We start from the raw sequence: 13,719 nt of genomic DNA, 5'->3' as shown, positions 1-13,719 counted from the left end.
TAGAGACATGCTATAAGCTGAGCACATTTGGAAGTACTTTATTAAACAGGAACCCTAGTAATGGAGGAGAAAGAGGAAAAGGGGATTTTTCACAGTTATCAAGTGGAATTAAGTTGAAGTGTCATTTATAATGAAAAGCTTGCATTTTAGCAAGCTGGTGAATGGGCTTTACACTGTTGCAGCAAAGACAGGTTTTTGTATTGCCATAAAAAGATGGCATTGAACTTCAGGAGTTAAAAGGCTGAATTGAAATTCAGAGTCAACAAGGTCAAAGGTTCATGTCAACCCAGGTGGCTCTTGGGGCTGGGCATGGTTAGAGCAGGCCTGTTTCTGTAACTAGTGTTGCACACAGGAGTGATGCAGCCAGCATCACATCCAGCTTGTGCACGTAGAGCTGCCTTTGCTTCTCCATTCCACATTACATGGTGCCTATTTACAGCCAGGTGTGCTAGGAGCTGCTTTTGGTATGGGCTCAGAACAAGAGTTGAAATTACACTTTTGGAGCCAAATGCCTTGACCACTCTGCCACAGCACCCCAAAATGAGGAGTAGGCCAATATCAAGAGTTAATATATTTCCACTTGTTTTTAAAATCCAAATGTAACACCTGGAACAAATTCTGTAGATGAAAGAGGGAAAGCAAACTCCCTGGGCTAGATTTCATTAGTTCCTATGACAAGCAGATAGATATATAGATGTCAGTAGCATATGAATCAATGAGTCAAAATTAAGGCTACTTGCAGACATTTAAAAAAGGGGTACTTTAAATTCCACATGCTCTCACACTGAGCCCAAATCATGCTCAGGAGAGGCAGCATGTTAGTTGGACCCAGTTTGCCTGCTGTCTTTATACACTGGGCTTTAGTGTGGTTTTTTGGTGCTTTTATCTAATAGCTGATAGAATCTGCACTGCTTCTTCAGGTAAAATGTGCTTTGTTTTGTTTTTTTTTAACATCTGCAAGCACTACTGTATTGAACCTGTAATACAGAAATCACTGCAGGAGTAGTGAAAAAGCCTGGCCAGCTGAGGCACACTGTTGGGGTCAACTGCCTGTTTTATGAGGTGCTTCACAACCTTATTTCAGTTTAATACAGTGGTTAGGATTGGGCTTTTTAAAAAACTGAATATAGCCTATAAAACAGGTGAGTCACATGATTTGCAAAACTTTTCACTCATGGGAGGCATAAAGCACAAATCTGAGATAAAAATAGGAGTTTATAATCAATAGCAAGAACATAAATAGTGCGCTTACGTGCTCACTGCCTCAGTGAGTTTCATAAGGCACTGATCCTGCAGTCAGATCCATGTGAGTAGGCCTTTGCAATATTGGGAGGTAAGCAGGGGTAAGAGTTTGCCACCAGAAACCCAGGCACAGGACAAGTCCCTATCAATATGTTTGTCATGCTACTTTATGATTATACAAAACAATCCAAAGCAAATTTGTAAATGCATTTAGAACTGAAAAATGTGTTTACTGTAGACTAAATTGTACTACAGAAAAAATGATGATGATGTTGTTCGTGGTTTGATGACATCCAGAGGTTCCTACCAGGACCACAGCACTGTTCTGCTGGGCCCTGAGGCCAAATAACTAAAAACGTTTGCTGCCTAGTTTGCTAGCTTAAAACCAAAACAGGCTATTAGTGAGCTCTGTACTGACATAGGTCCAGAGAGGCATACATCAAAATAGGTCTCATAGCATCTTGAGGGGTGTCAGACCATTTCCTATTGGGTAACCATCCTAATTACAGTCGCATCCTTCCAGCTGGCTTTTATTGATTGCTTTATGGCAGACATAACAGAAAGGTGAAAAGTGGAATAATCAAGGGGAAGAAGACATGTTTGTTGGAAAAAGCAGTACCTCTTCATCAGGCTTTAGCCCACTGGCACAGCAGCAGTGAGTAAAGATGCCTGCACCCAGTCATATGGGACTTCTTCAGCAAATCAATAAACAAAAGACAGCATCCTCCAGCCTGTCAGTCTCCCATCTTTTGCTGCCATTAAATATAGACAAGCTTAGCTTGCAGATCCAAAGATTTGGGATGCAGTTTCACAGCCCAGCTTCTACTTCCAGTTTCTGTATAAACTGAAGATATAGGCCCACATTCAGCAGGAAATATTTTCTAATCCATGGATTTTGGAGGACAGAATCAAGAGGGGAGAAGACTATTCCTGTTTAAAAGAACAAAGCGAAGAGACCTAAAACAGTCTTGCATGGACTATACGATGAAGGAGAGATGTCTCAATTCCAACTGGTCTAGGTGCAGTCATGAGACAGCTCCCAGCTCATATTCAATACCTGCCCTCAACATTTCCAGGCAATAAAAAATATGCAGTACACATCACACTATTGCTTCCATTTGGATGACCTGTAGTAGGGCTCTTTGGGCTTCACCCACAACTGGTGGCTCTGTTTTCTCCACCAGCTCTGTTATTTGTTTCATATTGTCCATCTGTTTCTCTGTGTATCATCAGAAACCTTTCACCCAGACCATCCAGCCTCTTTTTGTGTTGGCTGCCCATTCAGAGTAAAAGGTGACAAAATGTTATACCACTGTGCTTACAACATTCACCAAGGACTGTTTCTTTTGCGTAGAGGCCAACTAGGATTACTCAGTCAAACTGCAGCATTTTCCGGGGGTGAACAGGAATTAACTTGTAAGATATGGTATCATTAAGTATGCTAGGAAAGGTGCTGGTATTTGCCTTCAAGGCTTCCAGTCAGCATGTGTGATCCATATGAACATGCACTGTATCCGTCTGATTCATAGGGACCTGCCTTCCAGCTGCACTAAGAAGAGTGTATAACACCACCCTATTTCTAGAATAATATTACTCAAATGAGCATCTGTCATCAATAGTCTGTGCAGATGGAGTTTGTTATGCAGGTAGAAATGTAGGTGTGGGTTTTGTAATGAACTTTCTTTTCATGGATTGGGCAGGTTTCATGATGCAAATCTGCCCGGTCTGATAGATTTCACAGTCAGTGTTCTTGAGTTAAGTGCTCAGTCCCTAGTTCACTGAAACAGAATGTTTTCTTCATTTATCTATTATCTGTTTTCTTTCTCATCTCCTTAGGTCTGCTTTAACCTTCTCCAGAAGGCAGATGGGGAGGACTTCTGAATGATAGTCACTGTGTTAAGCTTTACCCCTTCTTTTCAACCTGTTTTTGGGGGTTTTGTGGCTTGCTTTTAATTTGCACAAAGACCCCTTTCCTGACAGTGTGAAGAGGCCTTAAAATAAGTATATGTTATATGTGCACCCATCCTGACATTCCTTAATGTTGTCAGAACCATGCAAAGGGGCTCCTTTCTATGGTCTGTTTGAGAAAAAATTTTCATCAGATGGATTGTAGACTTTGGCTTTTCATACGAGGCCCATTCATCTTGTGAATTTCTATCCTAGTATAATATTTACATTGGCTTCCTGACTACAGAGGCTTTTCATGAATAGTTATAGCCTTGTAAGTCATCTGAGCCACAGACTCTCTACGAACAATTTACTGGGCCAGCCAGAAAGTTCAGCCATAGTGTTGTGTTCTCCAGCTTGGGGGAGAATTAAGCTTTTGAGAAATGTTTTCTATGATGGCAATGGCATTTGACCCTTTATCTGTCATAAACTTAATTAAATCCTTGTAGGCTTTCAGACCCACCCTCCAGTTCCTGACATTTTCTTGGTCCCAGGTAATAAGGCAATTATCGGGTCAGCTAGGGTTTTGCTTTGGCATGTGTATTTTACACCCTGCTTTCTTACCCTTGCTTTTACTAAGCACGTTTTTCTTTCATGCCTCTTTTCAAACTCACCTTGGTTTTCCTCTCTGCAGCATGTATCCCAACATCATTTTCTGATTGGCTGATCAACTCTCCCCTGTCTGGATTGAGGGAGAGAGGATTAAGCCCCTTCTCAGTGCATTGTCATTCTTCTACTGCCTTCTGACCACCTGGAAGTGAAGAGTAACAAAAATTGCAGGTGCACAGAGTGTCCCTCATCTACAGTCCCAGTCTTAAGCAGCTCTCTCTGTCTCACCAAGTTACATATTTCTCCAAGCCTCTAACTTCCTTTGTGTTGTGTGCAGTCATAAAAGAGCAGTCACGCTCATGTCTCATCTAATGTTTTGAAATGCTAATCACACTTCCTTAAAAACAGCCTCTAAATTGTCTCCCTGCATCTTTCCCTATCTCAAAAGTCAATGGAACAGAAATGTTCCTAGTCAGACTGCATACGTCGTCTTTCGACCCTCCACAGCGAGCCCAGATGCTGTGCAGATCCCGCCAGAAGGCTGCTGCCAACTGGGTCAGTCTGTAGGTCTATCAGGGAGGAAGTGATCTGGCATGGTGAATTGAGGAATTTGTCTTTGTTTTTGCTTTTCTTCCCTCAGTTTGTATTCTTGAAGGGAAGTCACTGCTGACTCCATGTCCTGTAGTGGAGCAAGACACTCTGCATTGGTTCAACAAGAGTTTACATACTCTCAATCTTTCCTGAAGTTTGTATCTCCCAGACCCAGTGGTTTCCTGTTTCCTTCAAGTTGGCCCTGATCTCTGAAGAGATAGTGCCACAGTAGTAAAATATTATCTGACAGCCATAGAGTTATTCCCTGACTGGGAATACAAATGATTCTGGCTCCTGAAGGCAAAGCAAGCTCTTCACGTGATCTTTCTATACAAATTTACACAAAAAAGGAGGCAGACTGGAACTCACACAATATGAAGGAACACAGGCTAAAAAATATGTAGCTGTAGTAGCAGGCCAGTTAACATAGGTTCTCAACTACACAACATCACCAAAACAATGCATGGCAACCTAAACATCCTAACTTGTCCACCATGAGACCCTAAAAACAATATTTTAAAATTTCAACGTGGTGTTTTAAGTTTCCTTTTACATTAACATTATTACAGTTTCCTTTTTTTAAAGCATTAAACACATGAAAGCTGGAATATATCCATGCTGGAGAAACTGAAAGAAAAACTGAGATACTGGAGAAACTGAAAATCACCTGAGTTAGAATTTTTCAAAAGACTTGGCCTCATCCTAAAACTGCTTCCACTGAAATTGAACTGGCTTCAATGAAAATCTCCATCCAGAATGTATTTTAATTCATACAGGGAGCTCTACATAGCAACTCTTTTGAATCTATTTCTTCAGAGCACTATACAAACATAAATGAAGCTTCATAGCAAAGTTGTTAGGCAGGTAATTAAAATTATTGGCTCTGCTTTATGCAAGGGTTATTACAAGATGCTCCGTGAAGGAATCACATGTACTCAGTACTTTCTAAACTGTCATTAGAAGATGAGAAGGATTAAATGGCTTGTCCAGAAACATGGGGTATGTGGTGGTATCTTCTCACAATGTATCATCTCAGGAGTTGTAACTCTTCCCAGCTCTGTCTCGGTCTTCTCAGCAGAGTGAATTATAGCTATATCACACATATTAGTGACAGTTATTCACAAAAACCTATGATATTGAGTGATTTTTCTCCCTGGAGTCATTTTTTTCGCTAAAGAAGATAAGGGTGTCCCTTTACCATATGGCAAGAAATCACACTCCTGACTTATAAACTGCCTTCAGGTAGAATGCTGTTTCTTCCTCTTCTCCAAGGCAGCCACTTCATTTACCATTGACATCTTACCTGTCACCTTATGTGGCTGAGAGTACATCCTCTGATGTTATTCCAACGTCTCTAGAAACTAGATTAATATAGGCACAGGCAGCTTTTGTGCTTAGATGGCACAACTTTCCCCAAGCGCTGAAAACAGAGAGGCTCTTGGTGGTAGCAAACTGATTCATAGATGCTCCTATAGGATTATTGTGTCCTACAGATATTGCTATTGTGTTATTTGCTTCAGTTTTATTTTCAAAAGAAAGAGTGAAATAATCCCAGCTAGTATACTTTTCCATGTTCCAAGACACAAAGGGGTCAGAGATCTTTCAGGTAAGCCAAAACTTACAATGACTTGGCAATGACAGAGTATAGTGAAACAGTGCTAAGCCTTAATTAAATGAGAGGGAGGAGTAAAAATAATTTGGAAAGAATGGTTATTAGATGAGTCTTCAACTTCCATGTTTTTGAGAGTACTGCTACCTAGTATCCTCTCTGTTCCTCTCCATGTGCTAGTCATCCCCCTCATCCTGGAAGGGACCATGCTTCAATGTCAAATTTATATGAGTTAGTGAGAATGTTGTGTAATTCAAGCTATGCCCAGTTACTTAGTAAGAAAAATGTTGTTTGCATAGCCACAAGAAAGGAAACTGGAACCCATGGTATTTTAAAGTGCCTGCATGTGCCAATGTTTTCAAATTGCTTTACAAATTGTGATGTACCCTTCAGTAAATTGTGATGACGCATAAGAGAAAGTAGGAACACAGTAATGCTGATATGCAAATCTTTCTGTGTCTGATGACCATTTAACATGCACTTACAAAACTGCAGAAAAGAAATGAGGTAAAAATTTTGGTTCAGTAAATTAACACAGAAAATATGTAGTCCACCCCTATACTATGCATTATCAAGGCAACCCGCTGTGAATTTGCTGTTAAATAACTCAATGTCTGAAGGTCCTGTGCCGCCTCCCCCCTCCCCCCCCCCTCCCAGGAACTTGAGTTACGGAAAGCAAGCATTCTGGGCTAGTTACAGATTGAGTGAAATCTGCACTGATGACCACCTGCTCCTGAACACAGCATTTCTTCTGCTGCATGGTTTGAAGTGAAATTTAACACCACAATTATAGTGTTTCTTAAATTTAATTTGTAAAAAGGGCAAACAGTATGTAGACCAAATATGGTTTTACCCACCCATGCATCTTCTGCAAAGAAAAGCAGAACTCACTCATTTAGGAGCCTCTTTTTCTTAATCTTGTCTTTTCACTGCAGTTATAAACACAAAGTACATTGGGACTGCAGGGCTAGTTTATCAGTAATGCATTAAAATATTTAAGATTTATAGGACAGTTTTGAACATGTAATTGCAAATTCAGGAAGGGGGAAGGGGGGAGAGTTGAGAGCTCCTGGCAAATGTTTGTGAAGCCCTTATATCATGGGATTTTTTTTTTTGAGAACTACCCTTTCTTTCTCTCCATAACAGTTGGTTCAGATCAACTGCTGCCACCCAGAGCTCAGTTTACATCAGCTGGGAATTAATTGCTACTTTGAAATTCCACAATGATCAGTTTTGATCTAGCTGCTGCTTAGGAAAAAAAGTGCTACACCAGATGACCAATGCAATTATAGAAAGCTATAGACTCGCTCTCTACAACTATCATAGTTTCATAGCAGCTAGGGTCAGGAGGGACCTGAACAGATTATCTAGCCTGACCCCCTGCCACAGGCAGGAATGAATGCTGGGTTCACAAGACCCCAGACAGGTGATCGTCCAGCCTCCTCTTGAATTTGCCCAAGGTAGGGGCGAGGACCACTTCCCTGGGAAGTTGGTTCCAGATTTTGGCCACCCTAACAGTAAAATATTGCCTTCTGATCTCTAACCTAAATCTGTTCTCCATCAGCTTATGACCATTGTTCCTTGTCACCCCAGGTGGTACTGCAGAGAAAAGGGCTCTACCTATTTGCTGTTGATCTCCCCTGATGAGTTTGTAGGAAGCCACCAGGTCCCCCCTCAGCCTCCTCTTGCTGAGGCTGAACAGGTTCAGGTCCCTCAGTCTCTCCTCATAGGGCCTGTCCTGCTGCCCTCTCATCAAGCAGATGGCCCTCCTCTGAACCCTCCCCAGGCTGGCCACATCCCTTTTCAAGTGTAGTGCCCAGTACTGGATGCAGTACTCCAACTGCAGCCTGACCAGTGTCACATAGAGGGGGAGTATCACCTCTCTGGACTGGCTTGAGATGCACCTTTGGATGCATGACAAGGTATGGCTGGCCTTGCTGGCTCTGGTCTGGCATTGGCGGCTCATGTTCATCTTGGAGTCAATAATGACTCCAGGATCCCTTTCCGCATCTGTACTTTCAAGAAGGGAACTCCCCAGCCTGTATGTACGCTGTGGATTCCTTCTCCCAAGGTGCAGCACCCTGCATTTGTCTACGTTGAACCCCATCCTAGTCTCATCTGCCCACTTTTGTAGTCTGTCTAAATCTATTTGCAGCCTCTCTCTCCCTTTAAGTGTGTCCACCTTGCCCCACATCTTAGTGTCATCAGAAAACTTGGACAGCATGTTTTCCACCCCTTTGTCCAGGTCGCTGATGAAGATGTTAAACAGTGCAGGCCTGAGGACCAAGCCCTGGGGTACCCCACTGCTCACATCTCACCAGTTTGAGTACAGCCCGTCCACCACTACTCTCTGGGTGTGCCCCATCCACCAATTTTTTACCCATCCAACTGTGCAGGCATCAATGCCACAGTCACTTAATTTATTGATGAGGATGGGGTAAGAGACAGTGTCAAAGGCCTTCTTAAAGTCTAGAAAGACTACGTCCACGGTGACACCATCATCCAAAGATTTAGTTACTCGGTCATAAAAGGCAATCAGGTTGGTCAGGCAGGACCTGCCTTTGATGAACCCATGCTGGTTGCCCCCGAGCATGATCGCCCGTGCTGGCCCCCCACAGATGTGCTCCTTGATGATTCTCTCCAAGATCTTCCCGAGCACCAAGGTGAGGCTTATAGGCCTATAGTTACTTGGGTCCTCCTTCCTCCCTTTCTTGAAAATTGGGCCCACATTAGCCAGTTTCCAATCCCTCGGCACCTGGTCAGATGACAGCGAATGCTCATACAGCCGGGCCAAGGGCTCTGCGATGACCCCTGCCTGCTCCCTCAACACCCTTGGGTGGAGGGCATCTAGACCTGCAGATTTAAAAATATCTTTATTCTTCAGTTTAGACAAGAGACATTCCATTAGCCTTCATGGGAGCAGTAGCCTCTGTTGGCAGGTGCTCAGGTGGACAAGATTGTTTTTACCCCCAAATAAATGCATTAGCTTTCAGAACCATCTTCAGAACAATAGTCTTATTTGCAGGAAGAAATATTTTAACGAATGGAAAGGCAGTCATTAGGTAGTCATGATATATAGGTAGGGCTGTATTTAGAGGGGAGAGCTTAGCTTACACTAAGTTATACCTCCCAGTCTTCTTAATATGTCGGCATCACCTATTAAGACTCTTCCTCTGTTAAATTTACATGTCACTAAGTCAAGATTCAATTCCACCTATTGGGTGTCCAGGTGGGCTTAAACACCTAAGTGTGATTCTATTCCACTCTTATCAAGTTCCTGAAAATTCATTAATGCATCTACTTCTGTAACGTATCATCATTTGGCCCCTAAGACTGAGTCAAAAAGAAGCAGTGAGGAGGAGGACCCACCCATCTTTTCCTGTTAACTGTTTCCAGGGAGTGGAACTTGAGCAGAGTGGAACAGAATCACATATGGTCATCTAAATCCAGTTACATGCCTAATCGGTGGAATAGGACCTGGCCCTGAATGTGTGACCCAGTAAAACCAGGCATATATCACACTCCCCTACAAGGCTGACCACCTGCATTGTCCTTGCTAGGTTAAATAGTCCAGTTTAACTCACATTAGCCAAAATGTTAGCCAGTACTTGTGAAACAGGACATCTTTTCTAGTTTAGCCCTTGCCTGAGCTTACTCAGATGTACTTGGTATTAACTCATGCCCTGAGGGGCCAGAGGAAAAGAGAGTACTGTAACCAGGCATCTAATAGTTAATTACTTGTATTTCATTAGCGCTAAGAGGCCCTAATCAGAACTGCGCCCCAGTACAGCACAATGCAGCAAGTAAGTGTAACTAGCATTCAGAAGAAAGCAGGGCATGGAAAGCAATAAAAGGAATGTATATTGTATAAATGGGTCAGCTCTATACACAGCTAGCTGTGGGTATGAAGAACTCAGAAGGGAACAGGACAGTGGCTTCCTGGACTAGTTAAGAGAGGATGTTCCATGAATACAAAGTTTCAGGGAAGAAAGCACACAAGTGCTTGCTGGAGCTCTGGGGAAGGTGTCAAATAGGTGGCTGAGGCTGGCAGTGTTGAAAGAGCAAGAAAGTAGATACTGGAGGAATGATATCAGATGATAAATATGGCCGTGTTGAACCGAGGGTGGAAGTGGACTGAAATACCTTGCCCCCATCAATCCTGTCCCATTTAAACAAGGGAGCTGTGGACTTGAGCATGTTGGAAAATGGCAACTGCGATTGCATTGCACAAAGTGGGTAGTGGTATCTTAAGTAGCCAGGCTGTCCTCTGTTACAACAATGCATGTTAGATGAACTGACAATAGAAAATGACTGAAAATCAAATGGTACTAATACAGTCTCTCAGAAAAGAGAAAACAAAATGGTCAAGTTCCATTTCCGTGGATCTGGCCTGTAGAAAAGCCTGTTTTCTTTCAAGCCTATATGCACTGTAATTGGTAGGTAATCTGCCTCTTGCTACATATAAATATTCCCTTGGCCCAAATAAAATGTTAAAAATCACTGCACCCAAATTAAGATCTGTCACTTTCTGTACCCTAATATGACTATGATGTTCCATCCAACATAGTTTTAGTATGGACTGATTATCATCCTCTGATCAAAGAGTCCAAATGAGCAGGAATTAAGCATTTCCTCTTCCTTATTTCCTCTTCCTGATTTTCAGACAGTCATTGAGGTTACCTTCCTGTTAGAATGAAGAAGGTTATATCAGCACATGCCTGTTATTGAAAAAGAACTTCACCAAGAATGCTTATGACACTGGAATGAATAGTGCTCCTAGATGAATATGCACAGCTATAACTAACTTCTGTGGAATATTTGTGCATGTGTAAAATAGATATAATATAAAATAGCTCTGAGACAGAATTTATCTCTAAGCAATCATGCTATTAACATGTGCTCAGCACTTCAATAAAATGCGTACCTGTTCTATAGCCACTTCTCATTTGTAGATTTCTTTATATAGGAAAAAAAGTGTCATCCCTGTTTTAGAGGATGAATTGACTTGTCTAAGGTCACACAGCATATCAGAAGAGCAGTTTTATTTTGTGTGAGTGTGTGTACATGCATGTGTGCATGTGTGTGTAAATATAAGTGTGGGGGATGTAACATATATGTACAGCAGCATGGGCTGTCTGCTTAAGTATTTATGTAGTTTTTCAGGTGGGTTTTGCAGCCCATATTGAGTTCTATCCTCCATTACTTCCAGTACCCACTCCAGCTAGTTTGAAGATACACCGCACTGCAATAATTGTAGTATAGGCCCATCCCTAGTTTTATTCACCCAGGCTACACCTATTTCCTAACTATGGTGCTATAGGCTACTGAAAAAGGCTATAATTTATCATGAAATACAGTGATCCCCTTTAAAAATTCTTTAGTTGCCCTGAATAAATTAATCATACTTGCTCCAGGAGTTGCAAAACTCCCTATGTATTCCCCAAACTAGGTAGAATGAAATGTAGGAAATACTGCAGAGGTAATTTTGTCTAAGACAAAATTAGAAACCTGCTTAGGAAAATTATGATAGGCTTAAATTAAAGGTTCAGAAAATGAAAGTTAACAATATTTAACTGGTTTAACTGATGGAAGAAACACTGGGGGGGCAGTCAGTCCAGGCCTGCTTATGGTAGGTCTTATACAAAGATAGAGTACATGACAGCCACCACCCCAAATGTCCCATCACTTAAGTTCTTTCATGCAATTAAAATAATATCTCTTAAATTACCCAGCCCTTATAAATAATATGTCCTCTAGCTCTAGTAGAACTTACAGGCACTGATGGATTGCTATGTGTAGATTTTTTTATTCTTCTCAATTGTGTATGGATCATTAAAAAAAATTATTAACCTAGTTATGCTTTCAAACTGCCTTCCAGGACTCAGTGGTCATTCTGGAAGGCAGATAATTCAAAAAAATCACCGCTTCTCCCCAAGCCCAGACCTCCAAGTCCTCCCATTTGTGCATAAATGAGTACTGAAATATAAAGACTCTTCAGGGGGGAAAATCTAACTCTTATTCTTTCTCTTCTCTCTTCCAGCCACTTCTACATCTACTACGGGGACAAGTCATCTCACAAAATGTGACATAAAACAGAAAGCCTTCTGTGTAAATGGGGGAGAATGTTACATGGTCAAAGACCTTCCCAATCCCCCGAGATATCTGTGCAGGTAAGACTTTTTTGCTTCTTTTTCTGAATCATGAAAAGTTACATTGGCAATTAACAAATATTTCAGATAGTCCCTCTGTATAATGAATAGAAGATACAAACAATTGATTGTGCTTACATGTTGTAGTAAAAAGAACAGATTTTTAAATACCAATAGAAACATTATTTGGAAAATGTAGTGTCACTATAAGAAATTTTGTTTCAAGGTTAGATAGCTTTTTATAGGCATCCTGTCTAATAAGGTCAGAATAATAGGAGGAGGAGTTACTGTGGTAAATGTATTAGTCTGTAATGAGTCTTGTGGATTGTCATGTTACCTTGTCAGTGGATGTCCACATTTAATTCAGGCAAGTACATAAACAAATGCTTATCTTTAAGCATGTGCTTACACATCTTCTGTCCTTCATGGTCTATTTTTATTGTCCCATATCTAAACTGGAACATACTGCTGCAGTAGCCCATTATTCTGGATAAGATTCATTATTAAAAGACAGTTTCTATAATACAGATTTTTCCTGTTGTTTTAGTAAGTTTTATACCTTGTACATTTGGAACTAATATTTTGCTAATAAAAGACCAGAACCCAAACCACTGTGTGTTCTGAATTCCCGCTCACTTCACTGGGAGATAAGAGTACTAGCACCTCTCAGAACTGAACCTTCAGGGAATATTTTTGTAAGAATATTGGCATTTGCCAAACAGGCAACAGGGGCCAGTCAATAAGATATGCAATCTAGTAGAATCGCACAGATTTCAAGTCTTATAAAGACTGAACATCAAAACCAAGCAATTGTATTGTAAAGGGGCTTCTTTTTGCAACATAATAGACAGAAGGGCTGTGGTGGATACATTGTTTTCACATGGAAAATAGGAGAAAGAAATTGCTTCTAGAAAATAATGGCTGCATTCCATTTAAACATAAAAATGCCATGTTTTTCTTCACCTCAATTATGCATTTTTATGCATGAATCTTACCTGCAGTTACCCAGGTTTTTTTTCCATACATTCCCCTGCTGGTAGAATCATGATCATTTCATTCTATGCCTGTCTATAATAATTGTTAGCTATATTAAAGTGTGTAAATAGAGTGCTGATTTTGGAGGGGGGTGGCAATTTTTTACTGAAGTTACATAATCATCATAATCATCTGCAGCACAAGATGAGACTGTTTAATACTACATCCCTGAGCATACACCAGCAACCAACTCCCATGTTTCCATTCCTTTACTTAATTCCCAGCTGCCATTCATTCAAAACCTGTTCCAGCAACCAGAGGCTGTGCACCTGAGCATTTAATGTTAATAGGTATTGCACTGTTGATTTTCAGTGCCACTCCTTCCTTGCTGGGCCTCAGGACAATTTTTAATGTTTCCAAGCCTATGATAGTATGTATACTTTATTGGTATTTACTTTACCAAAGTTACTTGAATATAAGACAACTCTGAATATAAGACATCCCCCAGTAATTAATACATTATAATTTGTTATAATTTTCCAGGTATGAAATCTAATTATTTGACCTTTGCCTTGAATTTCTCTTCCTCCCAATGCTACAGCAAGTAAAATAAATCTGGGGGGGTCAAGTGGTCCCCTTGCCCTCTTTCCCTACTAA

General features: G+C 41.0%; 1 protein-coding gene across 9 annotated transcripts in view; it reads left to right on the top strand.

The window, feature by feature from the left end:
• Window positions 1–13,719, top strand: part of NRG1 (neuregulin 1) — a 264,027-nt gene that overhangs the window by 202,626 nt on the left and 47,682 nt on the right. For all 9 annotated transcript variants that reach the window (XM_059724578.1, XM_059724577.1, XM_019490785.2 and 6 more), the window contains one exon: window positions 11,979–12,108. In XM_059724578.1, the coding sequence (XP_059580561.1) occupies window positions 11,979–12,108 (130 nt within the window). The remainder of the gene's footprint in view (window positions 1–11,978; window positions 12,109–13,719) is intronic.

This window comes from Alligator mississippiensis, chromosome 3, assembly GCF_030867095.1.
Source record: "Alligator mississippiensis isolate rAllMis1 chromosome 3, rAllMis1, whole genome shotgun sequence".
Taxonomy (NCBI): domain Eukaryota; kingdom Metazoa; phylum Chordata; order Crocodylia; family Alligatoridae; genus Alligator; species Alligator mississippiensis.
The sequence above is the reverse complement of the archived record's forward strand: the minus strand, read 5'-3'. Positions and strand labels throughout refer to the sequence as shown.